Below are 18,968 nucleotides of genomic sequence, written 5' to 3'. Positions count from 1 at the left end.
AGGTTCAGCATACAAATGCTTAGCTGTTCTCACTCGAGATGGAAAAGTTAGTTGCCTGTAACTATATTTGCAATCCCAGTAAATCTTGGGTTTGCCAGTGAGTCAGTAGCGACTGGCACAGGCAAGCAGTGGATGTGTCAGATGCCTGTTTTATAGAGATTTTTATGATAAACTCATGCTGAAATGAAATTCTTTGTTGGCATTTGGAATATCCCCCTGGAAGGCTCAGCCTATCCCAAGTGGCTTATTAAAACACAAGCACAGGATGGCAAAATGTTGAGGAAAGTACTAGATATCATGCTGGGAATTTCAAGGAACTGTTTAGGAGGAGATGAGTGACCTTTAATATCACTGTGTGTGCGCTGTGTATTAACACAAGATGTGCCAGGATGGTCAGCAAGAGGAGGGACAAAGAGTTCACAAGCCTCAGTAAACTGAAATCAAGGGCAGAGTTTCCTACCATTGACTCTACTTCTGCTTCCCACTCCCAGTCACCCTCTGTTGAATTAATCAGCCATCAAGAGCTGCTGAAGCTCAAAGACTTTAACAGTTCAGGACAAACAACAACGGCATGCCTCAGGCCTGGCTTGAAAGGCAAATAATGAGTGTTTGGTGGAGAAACAGCTGGAGTTAATGAGTGGGGATTTGATATTAGGAGATTATTTGATTTACTGGCTTTGTGGGGAAGTTTGACTTATTGAATTAAAACTTTTTAAAATGCAGTCTTGGAGGAAACATTTTGCTTGGATGGGCTTGCTGTTTGCCTGCAGGAGAACAGGGAACTGAGGGAAGTCTCAGACCTGGGGATGGTCTCAACTCCAAGAGCTCTGCAGAGAGCTGATGTGTCAACTCATGCTGCCGTTGTCATGCCTCAGTGAAGTAAGAAAAACCCCAGCCTTAACTGAAGCTACTGGTTAGTGGTGCACCAGATAAAGCTTCAGGATTGGGAGCCCTTTGGCACATGGTGAGTGAAGAGCCCACCTCTGTTCAGGACACTCAGGACACACTCCTGTCCTCCCCATGCTCACAGACATGGAGAAAACAGGGCTCTTCTCTAATGCTCCAGCTACCCCAAGTCATGCAGCAGCTAGTGTGCTAAGAAAGCTGCTAAGCAAGAGACATCCAGAGATCTTCACCTGCCTCCTAGACTTCTGTCAACAGCAAGTACTGCCACGAGGGGCTACAGAGCGGCTAAGGGCTGTGGGCAGCATCATTCTCCTCAAGGAGAGTAGTAAGGGCCTGGCCCAGTGCCACTGATGCTCTTCAGATAGGGATAGGGCACCTTGAGGTGCTGCCTGACCTCAGACCTTTTCTTGCCCTTACCTCCATTGACTTGCAACTGTGATATCTCTCTCCAGGCAGCAGCTGGCTGCAGCCGATGGACCCAGAGCATCCCCTGAGCTCCCTGCAGTGGGCAGAGCTGCTGCTAACCTGGAGGCCAAACCCTTGGCACTGCCCAGAAATTTCACTGCTGTGATCTTCCTCCCAATTAACAAAGCTGTGGGAATTCACACACTGAGCAAAATCCATTCCCTGTACCCTCCTGGAGCTGCCTTTCTGTTGGTTCCAGCAAAGGACACGTAGTGGTGTTTGTGCTGCTGGGAGAGCTGGAGCTCCGTCTAAACAAAGGCTGTGGGAAACTGGGGCCACACGAGAATCTACTCCACATCAATTGCACGCTCCAGCCACAGCTGCACATGTACCAGATGAGCCCATCCAGATGGAGGATGCATCTGGGGGCAGCTGCTCTGCTGCTCCTCTCACTCCAGTGAGGGGCTCTGGAAGAGCCTGCCGTAGTCACACACATCGAGTCGCTGTGTGGTGTGATGTGATCACTCCCAGCAGAAAGAGATGACCCTGCAATAACAGCTTGTGCTGGTGAGCCTGTGCTGGTGAGCTTGTGCTCAGCTGGAAGATTGAGGCTGGATTGTGAGTGTTGGATCCTCCATGAGGGAAACAGGCTACAAATGTTCAAAATAACAGCACTTCTTTTCTCTTCCTCCCCCTTTCATCCCTGTCCATGTTGTCCCCACCCATGCCCCATTCCTTTCCACAGTATCTCTTGCACATATCAGACTCAGACCAGCTGGGACACTGTTGCTTGACTCAGTTGCCTGACTCAGCCTACGAGTGCCCAGGATGTGAGAAGCTGATTTTTGGTGTGTGGCATTACAAGGTAGTGATAGATTTTACTTACTGTTGGTCCGGGGATCCCAGGAAAACCCACTCCTCCCGGTGTCCCAGGGTGCCCCTAAAAGAGAAGGAATCAAAAATGCCTGGTGTGACTTCCCAGGATCCAAGCAGGAAGACATGAAAGAAGGCAGTGATGGTTGCTTGCAGGGTCAGGCAGGTCTGTTATTTGTCAGGGTAATAATTGCTTAGGGCAGATGGAGAAGGCCAGACTGCTAAAATCCCAGCTCCAACTATGCTTGGGAGCGTAAGCATCTAGCTTTCCTGAACAGTCCAGAAAAGAATGGGCCTATAAAACTTTGTCTTTGGAGCTTGCACTATGGTAGACAGGAGTTAAGTGTCAGAGCAAGACAAGACTTGCTGGGCATCCTCAAATTGCAGTGCACATAGCACAGCAGAACACCACAACTGTGCTGGCCAAGAAACCTCGCATCTCCAGCTACCCCCTGGCAACGTGGTGGAATGTGACCAACAGATCCCTGTTCCTGTTCCCTGTTCAGTAGCCAGGATGCCTGGAAACAGGCAATCCTTCCAGTGCCACAGCTTGCATTTCCTAGTTATCTCTACTTCGTACAACAGGTCCTCAGCTGATGGAGCTGCAGAACATGTGTCACAACCCAGTGTTTCCTGAGGGCAGATTGCTGAACATGAGTGCTGGGGAGAGGTTATACCTCAATATTCAGTCAGTCAAATGGCCATTCCCACTCCCCCAGAGACAGGATAAATTCTGCAGCTGTTGTCATGTAACCCAAAAGACCAGGAGGAGATGCACCCATTGCTAGGACAGAGAGAGAGGCAGCAGCAAGAGCAAGAGAATGCAGACTTACTCCTTACCATCGACCCCTTGACTCCTGGAGGGCCTGGGGGTCCCACCGAGCCACGGTCACCCTAGGAGAGATACAGGTATGGGGAAGAGTGAGGACATCTGCTAACAAGCACTCTGAGCTGGAGCAACAGGGATCTAGAGCAATGAGACAACTAGAAGATCCAAACCCTGCAGCTTATGCCAGAAGATTTCTACCAGAATGGCTTGCAGTACAGAATAACCCTCTTTCATCACCCATCACCTTCTTTCAAGTACCCATCTCATCAGAGTAGCTAAAGGACCTCTATATCCCCAAAGAGGAGACTTTACTGTTGCCATCAGACCACTGAGGAACAAGAAACAAACAATGCACTCAAGAACACCTTCAATTCCTTACAGTGCTAGGACTGGATGCCAGGAGATCCCCTCTGGATCTCCCAGGACATCCCTCTCTGTTCTGCAGTGTGGTGATCCCCATGCATTCTGGCATTTCTGGGGGCATGAATTTAAAAGGTCTGATCCTGAGGTCCTGCTGAGCTCAGGGAATCAAGTTGGAAGCCCCCAGACATGTTGCCTGGCATAGCTGGCTGGTGCTTTCAGAAGGCTGTAGGTGTTCTGGGAGGACTCCCTACCCTGCAGCTCATACTGAGACTGTAGCATAAACAGCCACTATCTGGTGGCCTGTGTTTACAGAGCTTCTAAGGCAAGCCACCTTTTAGCATTAAAAAACCTTAATGTACCCCAAAATCACTTATTTATTCCAAAGGCCTCATTTATACTCATGAGCAGTATGTCTCATTTCCCCCAGCACATCCTAGGTCCTATAACTCATCCAAGAAGAGGAGACAAGGTGAGCACCATCGTAACCTGCTGATGAAAGGACAAGTTGAAGGCATAGCTCTGGCTATGGGACATCAACTACTCCTTCTTGGAGACAGTGGCAGTTCCCACCATGCCTTTGTGTAGTCTCCCTTGCAGCACTAGGAGTTAGGTGTGTTAAGTTGTGTGCTTGGGGGGATGAGGAAGGAGGAGTTAGCAAATGCTGCCAAGTAGTTGACGCCCAAAATCTGACCTACCTTCCAACAGCCAAAACGTAAGGGAAATATTTTCTGGGCTCTAAGCAGCTTAGTGAAAACAAACTCCAGAGTTTGTGTTGTCACCAGTTGGACCCTTCCAAACCAATGGAAAGGTTTCTCCCCTCCTGAATGCATGGATTTTATTAAGTCTGTATTAAATGCATTGTGCTCTTTGATAATCTTTGGATTCTACTGGCTTCAGCCTTAAGTTTTGCAGCTCTCAGGACAGAGAATGCTGACTCAGCTCTGCCTAATGAAAGCATATTTCCCACTTCATTTATCTCATAGTAAGCTGCAGGATGCTATGCCAACTGGAAGCCTGGTTGAGGTTTTGATTTGATGATAGTTATTTCTGTCATCCACAAGTTTGTCCTGGTAGAGAAGTTGTCTGATACAAATCACAGCTGTGCAGAGGATCTCCTAGGGCAGATTTTCAAAGGGCAGGCTGGGTTTGCCTCAACACCACTGTAACATCATGGTGTTACAGAGTCCATCTGCAAGATGAGGATAGCTCATGTGCTCAGGTCATTGGCATGGAAGTCACAGGGCCAGATGTGAATTTGCTGGAGTGGGGAAAAAGATCTTCCCACGTCTCCTGCATGGTAAACTCCTTATTCCTCATTCAATTCAGGGCTGCAGCTGCCATTGAGACAGCTCACACAGGCACCAATTTTCTGTGCAACCGATTTGGACACATCACAGACTCCTTACTCCTCTGTTTTCCTTCTGTAAAACGCAGCCCACATCATGTCAGTGCTTTTAGTGCTTGTGTGCCTGCTCCTGCTCCACCGGAGGCCATCCAGTGCAAAGGGATTTCCAAAGGCTGCCGCAGACAGGCAGTAAAATGCATTTGCAGTGAGCACAGTATAACTGTCACAGAGTCCTGACATCATCACCCAGAGGACAGGGCTTGAAGTAATAAAAACACAAGAGAGAACTGATGTGTAGAATGCATCTTTTTATGCTCTTTACTATCTTTATGGCTGGACTGTGCATAATTAAACCAACAATGAAAACCAGCAGTCTGCAGCTGAGACACAATGAATGACATAGATGATTTGCCTTTGGAAGCTGTCCCTGAATAAAATTTTACACTCTAATAGGGAGCAAATTAATGTCCATTTACATTTTTATGGAAAATAAAGCCATTTTTCTTCCTGAAGGCAGCACACATCTGTACTGGACACAAGAGGGCACCAGCCCTTAGCAGCATGCCCAGAGCAACCATCCGGGCAGCCAGATGGGATGGTCTTCATCAAACAAAAAGGGAAATTTTCAGACCAGCTCAGATAGGCAGGTGGCTGCTCTCTTGTGCCTTTCTCTGTACCTGGGAAATTGCTGAGATCTCCTGTTCAGGGCAGGCTATGTCCTAGTCTCGTGTGACCCCATTGACAACTCAGCCTGGGCTTTGTGAGCACATCTCTGCGCAAGTCTGTCTGTAACCTGAAAAGCTTGGACTCCTTCCTTGACCAGGAGCACAGGGCTGATAGCTCCCTCATTCCCAGAAAAACCAGGACTGTTCAGTACAAGCTTTCTGGCAGATTATGAATGAATAAAGATTAAATTTCCAGCGAATATTTGACAGCATCTCCTTGGAAGGCAAGTGTGCGTTAATTCCTAAAAGTGAAGTGAATGATTTTTGCCTGGGCCAAGACGAACTCAGCCACCTTGGATGTATTGCATTCCCAGCTGGGTGTTGCACTGACATGGGAAATTAAATCTTCACAATATTCCTCCCACCCTGCAGAAGTTACAGCAACCAACTCATGCAAGCAACCTTACCTTTTCTCCCACTATCCCAAGCTCCCCTAAAGGTCCAATGAACCCCATGAGACCCTGAGAAAAGAGAAAAGCACAATTAATTTTCAGCTTTGTTTTTGCTGAGAAAGTAAACAGTTTCTTTGGTCCACCTTGCTGCTTGAAAAAGCACAGCATCCCTTCTCTAGTGCTCAGTAATTCCTACTGGCTACCAGCATGGACAGAGTTGCTCCTGGCCATGGGAATGTCACTCCGCAGCTGGTTCTGCTTTAGGCGCCAGCTGGAACGGCAGTGCCGGGATCTGCAAGAGCCACAGCACGAGGGATCAGGGATGAGGGAAGCACGTTTCAGAGCAAGGCTGTGAGGCCACAGCCTGGCTTCTCCCAAAACATCAGCACAGCTTCCCAAGAGCATCGATAGTAGGAGCTCCCGGGTCGCACTAAATCTGAGAGCTGCCATCATCTCTTCACTGCTCTGCTGGGCAGACTTCCTCTGGGTTAACCTGGCCTGCCTCAAACTCTTGTGCAAACTCAGTTTGACCCGAAAAGGCTCATGCTGTTGGGATGCCAGAAGGAAACACAGGTCAGAGGACACAGCCAGTGGGGTCAGCAGGGCAGCAGATCCATCACACTGCTCAGAAACTATCTTGGGAAAAAACACAACCCAGTCTAAGCTCAGGAATCCTCAGCATTTAACAACATTTGGGAAAATGAAGAAACAAAGAGAACTGCTTTTAATTGGGAAGATGGGAACAGATGCAATCTCAAGACAAGATTCCTGTGAAATCAAATGCCGCAGCCTCCCTACCAATGGCAGTGGGTTGCTGGCTCTAGAGATGCTAGGGACCATCCTCCCTGTCGTGGTAGGTGCTCTCTTTCACTGCAAGATTCTCACACTCTTGTCTCTAGTGCCAGCAAGGTTTCCTGGGAGATAGGTATCTATATTTAGCTCCTCCAATGAGTCTGTAACTAAAGGGATTCATCTCCTGTTGAAAGCCTTCATAACCTGCCTGCAGCTAGCATGGGGATGACAAATGAAGCCTGGCCCCAGCTTGTTTGATTTTAGGCAGATTGGTACCAGGAGGTGTACTGACCACATCCAAGAGAGGAGATGGGTTCTCCAGTGAGATCACCCTACTCTTCCTCTTTTTTTAGAATAATTTGAAATCTTCAGAGTAAATTGCAAAGTTCCTTGATGCTAATGCATCTCAGCTTCTCATTTCAACATCAAAGAGGTTTTTAACTGACACACTCAAGAAAACATTCAGCATTGACAAACATGACAGGAAAAAAGCTACACTAGCAAGGCAACTGCTGGAGTGTGGTCTCACAAAAGGGAGAGCTTTTCATCCTGCTATCTCCTTTCTGGGGGAACAGCAAGCAAAGAAGCAAAGGTCCCCTCTCTACTCTTGCTCCATTGCCTTTTCCATTCCCACTTGGCCTGACACATCCGAAGTTTGTGGAAGAGCTGTTTGCAGTCTGTGCATGACTGTGGTTCTGTTCACCTCTGTGCATGGACAGTGTAAAGTGATATCACTCAGCTACAGGGGAGCATCCAAGCATCACAGGTTGTGCACCTTCTCCTGCCACCAAAAACCTCTCTCTCTTCATGAAGTCACACTCACAACATGAAGCTGTAGCACAGTATAACCAGTGCCATTGCTACTCCCATACACGCGAGGCTCAGCAGATCCATTTAGAGGCACAAAACACGATGTGGGTCACTGCCCTGTGACTTTTGAAGGGAACAGCTTCTGATGATGACTCCAAACACCAAGAGACTTCATGCATTAACATTCCTCACATGGTGCAATTAAATGGCATCCTTTGAACGCTACTGGAGAGAGGAGCTCCTCAATGAGGCATGCTGATGGGCTCAACAAAAGCATCTCTCATGGGGATGCTCAGCTGGCTTTGCCTCTTGCAGGAAGCAGCCACACACATTCTGCTCTGAGCAGTGGTTTGCACATCCTGGCATGGGAGTGCCATCCAGGTGAAAATTGTTGGGAAAAATCTTATGAGAGAAGGCAAAGAGCTCAGTGGCTACATTGGAGCTGAATTTAGAGGCTTCCATTAGAAATTCATCCAGAGATCATGTCCCAGGAGATGTGCATAGTGGAAATACTGATTAGCTGTGGGAAGGCAGCCGCTGCCAGGAAAGCTCTGCCATCCCATCAAGGGCTTAATGTCACCAACCCTTCTGACATCAGCACTGAAATGACCTTTGCTGTGTCTGAAGGTGAAGCAGTGCCTGTGCTTAGGCTTGCTGTTGTGGCCAGGCTGCATGGACAGCACTTGTGTGGGAGGCAAAGCAGCACTGGGCTCAGCAGCAGATCATGCAGGGCAGGAGCCAAAGGGAGTGGAGGTAAATCTGCAACATCTGCTTATCAAGGTTGCCACTGGGTGGCATTGATGAAGGCTGCTGAATCAATTATCCTTTCTTTGGACACAAGGGAGGTTTAGATTGGATATTAGCAAAAATTTCTTTACTGAGAGCGTGTTCAGGCATTGGAAGAGGCTGCCCAGGGAAGTGGTGGAGTCACTGTCCCTGGAGGTGTTCAAAGAAACCATGTGGACATGGCACTTTGGGACATGGTTTGATGGCTGTGGTGGTCTTAGGTTGATGGTTGGACTTGATGATCTTCGAGGTCTTCTCCAACTGAAACAATTCTATGATTTTAAGTGCAGATACAGAACTGAAAACTGTGTCCAGTTACTGCAGTTTTCCAGTAGCTGAAGGCCATAAAGAAGGCAAATGTCAAGGCAGAGGAGAGAATGGCAATGCAATGAGATGGAAGAAGGAAATGCATTGCTAGGCAAAAAATAAAAAGGTACTAAAGCAAGAAAGAATAATTCTATTCCTTTGTTTCCAGTCTCAGAACTGCCAAGCTCATTCTCCTTCCCTTTGAATGCTCTCTAAGATATTTCTGGGTTACTTGGGTCAGTCCCTGCAGAAGAACAGAGATTTGCTCTTGCAGCAAATGTTGACACCGTGCAGAACAAGACTGTTTCAGAAACGCCACTGAAAGGCATTGCATATCCAAACCTGGCTTGAAGCTATCCTTCTGGTGCACTGTCCGTGGCAGCATCAGCTCCCACCCTACAAAGTCTCTAAGGAATCTGGGTCATGAAGCAAGATACACTGATCCTGCTTCCCAGAAAGCTCAGTGGTGTTCTAGAGATAGTTCTCAGAGCACCGACTGCCCCTAAAGCAGCCCTCAAACTCCCTGCCCTCCTGAGAACCCTCTTGCTGTCATGGGTGAGCAGTTTGTTATCACAGGCAATGCGAGTTGGGTAGAGGCAAACAGTGAAGGGTATAAGCAGGGTGGTGGAGGAGCACAGCCAAAATTTCTGGCCTGATTTTCACCCCAAACCTGGGGAAGATTCTGTCTGTGCTGGAACATCAAGTTTCTGCTCAAGGGACGGTGTCACTGGTCCCCACATACCCTGCAAGAGGAGCATCCCACGGTATGACTATGGTGGAGTTGGGATTGAAGCGAGACAGCAGAGCAGGGACCCTGTGATGTGGCCAGGATTCCAGCACAGTAGCTCTGCGGTGTTTGCAGCCAATACTGTCTGCTGTGGGCTCCATTAACTAAGATTGCTGTGTCTGCAAGCAGACACAAATCGAGATAGATATGTCTAGGCAAAAAAAATCTCCATAAATTATTGGGAGCGCATGAAACAAGCAGGAGAGATTGGGTAATGATAATCTGCAGCGGCCAGAACGGGACAGACACTGAAGGGAACACAACCAGCAAAAGATTTAGGTTTTAAGAAGCAGAAAAAGTCACTGGTGGCAAATACTAAATCACAGCAGATGTGAATTGTGGCCATTACACTAAAATGGCTGCGGCAGAGCATATTTTTCCCCAGGTTCCCAGGGCTGAGAAGCAGCCCTGCGTGGAACACGACTCCAGGCAGTGTGTGTAATGATGCACGTGAAGTCCCAGCGGTGGTGCCTGCCCAGATAAAGGCCCTCAGTATACAGCAAAGAATGTCAAACATTTATATTAGAGGGGGAGTTCAGCATGTCGCTCATGATTCACTCTGCTGCAGTCCCCGGCCGAGGGCACGGCGGAAAAGGGATGGAGATTGTTAAAAAGTTGCTGGGGGCTTGGAGGGAAAGGAAGGGAAGGAAAGGGGGGGACTGGAAGGTTGTAATTCCTAACTCTAGTCTGGCTTACCCCATTTATTGTCCGGCTCTGTCATAATTACCCCCTCCCCCCCCCCCACTTGGCTGCATCAACAGGGAGCAAGTCAGCAATGAAGCCTTGCATAAATCATAGCCCATTTGAGAGGAGGAAGCGAAAGGCGAGCCCAGCGTGAGCAGGGTCTCCCAGGGACGGCACCGCCAGTCGCTCCCAGCAGGAACCGATCATGGCCTTTCTGTTTTACTGGTTCGCTAGAACTCAAAACAAAACAAACCAGGGACAAAGGACGGGAGGGAGTAAATGTACAATCCTCCCATTCAGATGAAAGAAAGGGAAAGTAAAACAGTAAATATCGCAGTTTAAGGGAGGACGCTCTGACCCGCAAAGCAAAGCCTTGTGGTTTAACCCTCTGTGCACCAGGCTCAGCTGTGCCCTGGGGCTCTGAGGGGGTCCCACTGCCCTCTCAGGAAGGAAAGGCGGAGACACGCTGACAAAACACAGATCAAAAGGCTGTGTGCACCGCAGTGACAATAAATCCCTGAAGGAGAGGTCTGCAGCTATGGGGAAATGCATTGGGAAAGTTACTGCTCTGAGATGTGGGAAATCCTGGGGCAATTCCCTGCTTGGTTCTTGGTGACTCATTTGACCTTGGTCAAATCAATCCATAGAATCAATAAGGTTGGAAAACATCTCAAAGATCATCAAGTCCAACCTGTCACCCAACACCTCATGACTACTAAACCATGGCACCAAGTGCCACGTCCAATCCCCTCTTGAACACCTCCAGGGATGGTGACTCAACCACCTCCCTGGGCAGCACATTCCAATGGCTAACAACTCTCTCTGGGAAGAACTTTCTCCTCACCTTGAGCCTAAATTTCCCCTGGTGCAGCTTGAGACTGTGTCCTCTTGTTCTGGCGCTGATTGCCTGGGAGAAGATGCCAACCCCTTCCTGGCTACAACCTCCCTTCAGGTAGTTGTAGACAGCAATAAGGTCTGCCCTGAGCCTCCTCTTCTCCAGGCTAAACAATCCCAGCTCCCTCACATGTCAGTCCCCACTTGCCCAACTGGCACTACAGCACATCCCTCCTTTGTAAGAGCACTGCAAGGAGAATACTTGAAGGACCTAACTGATGGCCCTGGTTTCCTTTGACAAATGATTGCAGAATAATATCTGATAGTGTGACCAGATGCCCCTCCCTGGAAGAAGAGATTCCCCCAAAAGAGCCATAGAGCCACTGTCCTTCCCAGCATGGTGCAATGGCTGTGTGGCTGATCCAAAGATCACCATGGGTGAACAGGTCTATGACAGGACCACCTCACTGCCATATGGACGTAGGCCAGCTGCAGCCTCTCTCAGCTGGCACAACTCTTCACTGATATTTTCAGTCTCTGGTGCAGAGCAGGGAGGTTCATGGCCTTGTGGCATGCTTCCCCAGGTTGCTGTCCTGTCTGCTGTGGGGTGTTGCTTCTCCTGCAGGGCTCTCTGACCTTCAACATGGACTTTTTGGAGATACCCTCTTGCTCTACCTTCCTAGCTCCGGAAGAGCTCCATATTCTTCTTCATATTCTTCTGCCTCCATCTACTGGCAAGGAAGGGTTAAACCACACATTTCCAGGGTACAGGGGAGCCCAACAGCTGGAGTCCTTCCAGCATATGAAGGCAAGAAGCATCTTATGAATGAACTTCCTGAGACAGTGTCCTTGCAATGGAAAAACCACACTTCAGGGACTGCCCTGTCTCTTTTTTTCCAGTGAGAGCTCAAGTGCCACTGGCAACCTTACAGAAACTCCCAGGTTTGCCTAAACAGATATCCTTAAGAAAGGGGAGAGAGCTTAAATGAGATGGATGGCTGATCTTTTCTCATGCTGAGGGTTTCCTCTCAGAGGGCAGAACAGGAAGTTTGAAAAGTCTGACCACTCTTATTTATTCCCATGGAATAGGAAACATTGAGGGCTCCTCAAGAGAAAACAGGGATGAGGTGAAGGTGTGTTTTAGTGCCAAGTAACCTGAGTAGCTCAACCTCCCAGACATCTGCAAAAACTCAACCCAGCTCCAACACCAAATGCTGAAGCTCAGGTGAAGGGAGGAATGAGAACCCAGCACTCCAGTGCTGCTCAGCCAAGGTGTGATGGGAGAGGAGGTTGTTCCTCACTAATCTGGTGCGACCTTCTTTTGTTCTTATGACTTTACTGGTACAGAAATGGAAATTCTTTTGGGGTGATATTTCTAGAGAGAGACTAATTGACTCAGAACAACACAAGCAGCTTTCACACCACTGTGCTGGTTTTGGTGTCAGCAGAGGCCAGCTGTGTTTTCTTTTTGGTGAGCAGTGCCTACAGTTTTCACCCGAGGTCAGTCCTGAGGGGCGTTAAAGAATAATAAACCTAATGATGCTTTCTCCTTCAAGGATGATGTTTTGCAAAGGATCTCAAAGCACTTCTAAAATACTCATTTTAACTGTAACAGTATCCACAGGCGCTATCTGAGAACAGACATGGTGCTAAGCACTGCTCAGAGCTGTCTCATGCCTTCCACAGAGGGGGAACCTCAGGCTCAGAGCACTGCAAGGTGTTGCCCGAGATAGATCACACAGAATCTAATAAAGCTGCAACTAGAACTCAGAGGTGTGGAAGAGCTTTGCTTCTTCAGTTGTTTGCTCCTTATGCAGTAAATTATTAACTACATTACAGAAACAGCTCTAATTTCCAAATAGAAATTGCTGTTCTTGATATATCCTGAAACCTATCAGGTTGTTGGTACTGAAAAGTACCCACCTTGGGTTTTTGGATGTGCTTGGTCAGAAACCCATGGAGGAAGCAATCCCCAGCCTGCTGCATAGAGGGGAAAGAAGAGCCAGAGAGGCTGACAAGCTAAACAAAATCTAACCAAACTTGTTGACCATTGGTCAGGGAAAGTACAGGCAAAAGCAGCTGTGTCATGAAGCTGCACCCTCTGCCAGGGCCAGATGCTGCAGCCAGCTTGGTGTGGTCATGTAGGAACACAGAGAACATGTTGGAGGTTCTGTGGCTGCAATTTCAGGGCTGGTGGTGGACAAGTTGGTTTGTTTCAGTCACAGAGTCATGGGAACAATTGTTTCTTTTCCCTTGATGCTTGTGATTCCCTTAAGCCTACAGGGATGATGCGCCTCCCCTGCTACCCCAGCAGCACAATGAAATGAAGCTCCATGCCTCTCCTCTCCAGGGTCTCATTTCTTCAGCTGCTATCTCCTCTGCTCTCCAAAAGAGATTCAGTGGGAATCAAAGCAGCACAGCACCCAAAGCAGAGGATGCAACTTAAAACCTACATAGGCAAAGCCTGGAAATTGCTCTTTTAGGGATAAGAGCAATACACAGCAATTCAGCCCATTTCCTGATGGCAGATTTGCCTCCTTGAGAAGCACAGCCAGCTCTGTGTGCTGTCCTTCTGCCAGGACTGGGAGCACATCCACCTGCACTGTGACTTTATCACAGCATGGTGACTATGGAGAAGCCTTCAGTTTAGAACAGACACCATGGTCACTCTCAGTGCTGTTCACCAAGAGTTTCAGCCAGACTATAAGCACCCCAGATGGACCACCAGGTTTGAGATGGCCAGAAGCCCCTGGCCGCTGCCCTCTGCCTGCACTCTGATCATCACGGAGATCATGTACTTAGAGTCATAGAATCAATCAGGTTGGAAAAGGCCTCAATGATCATCAAGTCCAACCTGCCACCCAAGACCTCTTGACTACTAAACCGTGGCACCAAGTGACATATCCAATCCCTTCTTGACCATCTCCAGGGATGGTGACTCCACCACCTCCTGGGCAGCACATTCCAATGGCTAACAACTCTCTCTGGGAAGAACTTTCTCCTCACCTCAAGCCTAAGCTTCCCCTGGCACAGCTTGAGTCTGTGTCCTCTTGTTCTGGTGCTGATTGCCTGGGAGAAGAGACCAACCCCCTCCTGGCTAAAACTACCCTGTAGAGAGCAAGAAGGTCTCCCCTGAGCCTCCTCTTCTCCAGGCAAAACAATTCCAGCTCCCTCAGCCTCTCCTCGTAGGGCTTGTGCTTGAGGCTTCTCCCCAGCTTCGTTGCCCTTCTCTGGGCACATTCAAGAGTCTCAATGTCCTACTTAAATTGAGAGGCCCAGAACTGGACACAGTATTCAAGGTGTGAGGTTATCAAAAAGACAAGGAAAGCAAAGAGTTTACCTGCTCACCAACTTTCCCTGGTCGGCCACTGTTTCCTGGTTCACCCTGAAAGAAAAGGAGAGACAAATCACACAGGTTACTTGGTGCTCCCACCCAGACTCTCAGGACATGATTGATCCTTTGTTCACCCATGATTTGGGCTGCTGTGTGTGAATCATGGAAAATCAGCAAAACCCAACATTTTACAAACCCAACTGTGACTTGAAAGAAGCAAGAAACACAGCTGACGCAAGCATGAAGCAAACACTTGCTGCTCTGGAGCAAAATGCCCCAGAAGCAGCTGGTCCTGCTGTGGTAAAAAAGCCTACACAAAACTGAGTTCAGATATTCAAATGTAAGCTGTCCACTTTCTTGTGGCACATCCTGGTTGCTTTACCCCTGTGTCTAAGAAGACAGGAGTTCTCATCAGGGATGTGCCTGAAGTTCAGTTGTTTCTGACCCATAACATTTCAATTTGAAAGGCCAAGTAAATCAGACAGAGGAAGACAGAAACATACCAGCATCAGGAAGAGAGGAGGAGAGGACTCTGATTAACCAAGGGACTTGAGGAGCATCTAGGGAAAGCAAGAGGATGGACACCATAGGGAGGTGTAGCTCCTGAATGACAAGAGGAGAAGGGATCCATGAAAGCCAGAGAAAGGACATGCATGAGAGGAATCACAGTGCAGGATGAGAGAAATTCAGAGCATGAGAAAAATATGAGGTGAAGAGAAAAGCGAGAGAAGGGGGAGAATTTCAAACCCACATGGGATAAGGACAGCTGTGGCAGCACATGAAGGCTGGTGGAGTGGCCCTGGACAGGCCATCCAGAGGCCACACTCATTGCTAACCAGTACTGTCTCTGGGTGATGGCAGCTGCATTTTCTCAGTAGGCAGAGACTCCAGATGTGCTGCCCGGCCACATTTTTGCTATTCAGTGTTTGAAGAGGTTGTTTTTGTTGGGTTTTCTCTTTCCTTTTGAGTGTGGGTTTGTGGAGCACGCTGCCCTGGCTCCTGCTGCTCATTAGGCAGCGAAGATAGGAATGATGTGCATTGTTTTAGAACAAAAACATGGAGAAGCAATGGAAAATAAGATGAGCTGATGGAGGGATGAGTTGGTTAGTATCAAAGGATGAACACACTTGTTTATAATAAAGCACATGGCCTAAAAAATGCACCATCATTCTTTGTGCTGAAGAAACCAAGCAGAAGCTGAAACCCCAAAATTCAGAGAGAAAGAGAAATCCTCAGTTCTCCTTGTCCTCTCTGAATACCCTAGGCTTGAAGTGTTGTGGAGTTGAGCAAATATATTTTCCTCTTCCTTTCATCTCCTCTACCCACAACTTCCCTGATCATGAACAAACTGTTTCCTCACCTTTGGACCATCTGGACCAGGTCTTCCCGGAAATCCCTTCCGGCCAGATCGACCCTGAAATACATGGAAAAACAACCAAGATGAAGAGCTTGCAGCTGTCCTTGGTCACAGCAGTGTGTTTGTGAACCTATCTGATGCAGCTTACAGTGTTCCCCATGAATTCAGGGCAATAGAGGTGGGATAGCCCTTACTGAGGACAAGGCAACACAGAAGGAATGTGCTGGAGTGTCCCCAGGTTTAGATTCCCATGGGGAACTTGCCTAGACAGGTATCCGGGGTTCAGCCCATTTCTGACACTTCAGCTTGATTCCATTACTTAAGCCTCACATCAGGAACATGATCACAGAATGGTTTAGGTTGGAAAAGACCTTTCAGTTCATGGAGTCCAACCGTTAACACAGCACTGCCAAATCTGCCACTAAACCAGTTTGGTTTCCAGTCAAAGTGCTTTACTACTTAAATGTCAGATGAGAGTTCAAGGCCTGGGACTCTAAGCAAGTAATAAAATTAGAGTCCCACTCAACATCTTGGACAAGACACTTCCTTAGAAAGGCAGATCATTTCCTAAACTAGGAGGTCTGAAGCTTAATGTCTGTTTAATAAATGTTTATAAATATCTGAGGGCTGGGTGTCAAGAGAGAGGGACCAGGCTCTTCTCTATTGCACCCTGTGATAGGACAAGGGGTAATGGATATAAACTACAACATAGAGGGTTCCACCTCAGCATGAGGAGGAGCTTCTTTACTGTGAGGGTCACTGAGCACTGGAACAGTCTCCCCAGAGAGGTTGTGGAGTCTCCTTCTCTGGAGACTTCCAAGACCATCTGGATGCATTCCTGTCTGACCTGTGCTAGATTCTATGGTCCTGCTCTGGCAGGGGGGCTGAACTCGATGATCTCTGAAGGTCCCTTCCAACACCTAACATCCTGTGATCCTGCAGTTCCACTACAAATCCATTGCAAGGTCAACAGAGCTGGTAGTAACTGAGTAAAGGACTGAAACCTACCTCTGGGCCAGGGACTCCTGGTGGTCCTAAGGGTCCTTCATCTCCCTGAGGTGAAAAGAAATGAAATTAAAAGGTGAAGTAGTGACAAAACTCAGAGTCACCTTGTATCAAGAACGAAAGGTCTGCAGTATGAGCAGCAGTTAAACAAAGGCTGTGTGCTCAGCTGTCACGTTAACGGCATAGCCCTTCTCAATCTTAGAGCAGGCAGCTCAGCATCTCACAGGTTCCTCATCTCCCTTCCTCATCTCAGGAAAAAAAAATCATTTAAAAAATATATCTATCATTAAATCTTGCAGCAAAATCTATTCAAAATTTGACCAAAGTCAGTGACAGTTGATTGGGGCTACCACGGGCTGGATTTGGCCCAGAGGGTTCCCTCGACATGCTCACGTGACTCTGCTTCATTTGATTTGGCTATGATATTACTGCTTGAGCTCTCTGCTCTTTTTCTCTTTCTTTCTCTCTTTCTTTTTTATTTTTTCCCCACAAAAAGGGTGTTGCAAAATTTCCCACAGAACCGTTTGGCAACTGTATGAAGGTTTCCCTTTTGCTTTCAAATGGGACTACGCATGCCGCAGGATGGAGCTATCGCAAAATCTCACACAGCAATTGGACTCGGTCCTTCCCCTTGGCTCTACACCAGTTTCTAATATGATAGGATCAGATCTACGGTTTCCAGGAGACCTTCAATTAAGCTTCACAAAAATTATCTCAAGTGTCTAAAACCAACTGCCAAGAGAGAAATTAAAAGCGCCCTTGGCAGCCACAGTTCTGGCTGCTCTCGCTGAGGTGGTCAGCCGTGGTAATGAAGTGGCACGAGCTGGCGGGCTGAAGATGGGACTGGAAGTCAGGAACCCAGCTCAATGAGCTCAGACAAACCACCCACAACATGCCACATTTCTAAAGGAGACATAATCCACAGCCTTGGCCTTGGGTAACCGCAGCGGTAAAGGCACAGCGATGTGGTCTGGTGCACGCTCAAAGTCCTTCAGCACAGCCCTTGTTGAACTCCATGTCCATGTCTTCAGTCTGACTTTTTACACTCACTAACTAGAGTAAATTGAAGGCAGCTTGGTCATGCTTGCCTGAACCTGGAATGCAGGGCTTCGATTTCCTTTGTAAATAGTCTGGAATAATTTACTGTTTTCCCCAATTTCAGTGCAAATAAATGAGCTAATTTGCACTAATCCCATTTAGAGAACAAGCAACAGTGTTCCCAGGAAAAGTTAAGAATTATTAGTGCTATCAGAATGAGCTCTTGCCCATGTGTGCAGTAAGCACTCACTGCACAACGTCTCGTGGCTCTGGGCAAGCAGCTCACGCTGGTCTAAGTGAGAAGAAACCACACAAGTCACTGGAGTTACAGCAGGACAAGCAGAGGGCACTCATATCTTCTCTGCTGCTAGGAAATACTTGCAGGTACTCCAGGACAAATGAAATCAAATGGAATTGTCCCTTCTTAGTGACTGCAAGTGGAATGGAGCTTCAAGTTTTCATGTGAAGTGGCCAGTGAAAGCTGGGAGCTCCCAGGTGCTGAGGCACCTGGATCCTTGCAGGACAGCAGTCTCAGTTTCTGGGCTTTGTATAAAGAGACTTTAAAGGGGCAGAAAGCAAAAGCTGGGTCAGGACATTCCTGTACATGGAAAAGGGCATTGACACCTATCCTTGGTGCATGTGGGTGGGGAGGAGCAGACTTTAAAAGAAAAGCCAATGCAGAGTTCAGGGTCAGCAGATGCCAGAAGTGATTAGAAGCAAAGATCACAGAGTTGCAGCTTTAGGGGAAGCTGCTCTTCTGCTGGTCTCTGATTGCTGAATATGAGCATCTGCTTCCAGATTCAGAGGGACTGGAGGACTTTGAGTCACAGGCACCATTTCAGCATGCATTAATCTTCAAAATTCAGCATAATTTCTTTAAATCCAACCTGCTTTTGGTCTGAGGACACTCACCTCTTGCCCAGGCAGTCCTCTCGGCCCAGGTAAACCTCGTGCTCCTGGTTTTCCCTGAGAAAGAGCCAAAGGAAAAGACACTCAGAAAATAGAAAGCTAAGCTCAGAAAGGCAATTAAAATGAGAAAGCCTCTTTCACAGCCACGGGACATCATCCAATGTCAATTTTGTTACAGAAAAAAATAACTGAAAAAAAGAAATCCCTGCACTTGGAGGGACCTCAAGCCAAACAGACCAAGCTGAAAGGTTTGCCAGGACAATCTTTAGGAATCTCCAGGGCTTTTTCTTTCCCTCCATCCCACTACTTTGTTTTCCCTGGCTGCTTCCCACCCCACACAGAGCTTTGATCTCTGCTCCACTTACCTTCAGGCCTTCAGGACCATTTTCTCCTGGTGGGCCAATGTCACCTGGGAAGCCCTGAAGAAAACAAGAATTAGTTAGGGTGCAGAGCTGGACTTTTGCAGCCAGTCTCAGAGGACAGCCTCA

The 18,968-nt window shown here is 47.9% G+C and overlaps 1 protein-coding gene across 3 annotated transcripts in view; it reads right to left on the bottom strand.

The window, feature by feature from the left end:
- Window positions 1-18,968, bottom strand: part of COL27A1 (collagen type XXVII alpha 1 chain) — a 171,599-nt gene that overhangs the window by 62,168 nt on the left and 90,463 nt on the right. For all 3 annotated transcript variants that reach the window (XM_068155646.1, XM_068155645.1, XM_068155647.1), the window contains 8 exons: window positions 18,846-18,899; window positions 18,484-18,537; window positions 16,537-16,581; window positions 15,532-15,585; window positions 14,178-14,222; window positions 5,854-5,907; window positions 3,025-3,078; window positions 2,198-2,251 (listed from right to left, as the gene is read on the bottom strand). In XM_068155646.1, coding sequence (XP_068011747.1) covers window positions 2,198-2,251; window positions 3,025-3,078; window positions 5,854-5,907; window positions 14,178-14,222; window positions 15,532-15,585; window positions 16,537-16,581; window positions 18,484-18,537; window positions 18,846-18,899 — 414 coding nt within the window. The remainder of the gene's footprint in view (window positions 1-2,197; window positions 2,252-3,024; window positions 3,079-5,853; window positions 5,908-14,177; window positions 14,223-15,531; window positions 15,586-16,536; window positions 16,582-18,483; window positions 18,538-18,845; window positions 18,900-18,968) is intronic.

Source organism: Melanerpes formicivorus, unplaced genomic scaffold, assembly GCF_026170545.1.
Source record: "Melanerpes formicivorus ecotype bairdi unplaced genomic scaffold, bMelFor1.0.p_v2 SCAF_33, whole genome shotgun sequence".
NCBI lineage: Eukaryota > Metazoa > Chordata > Aves > Piciformes > Picidae > Melanerpes > Melanerpes formicivorus.
The sequence above is the reverse complement of the archived record's forward strand: the minus strand, read 5'-3'. Positions and strand labels throughout refer to the sequence as shown.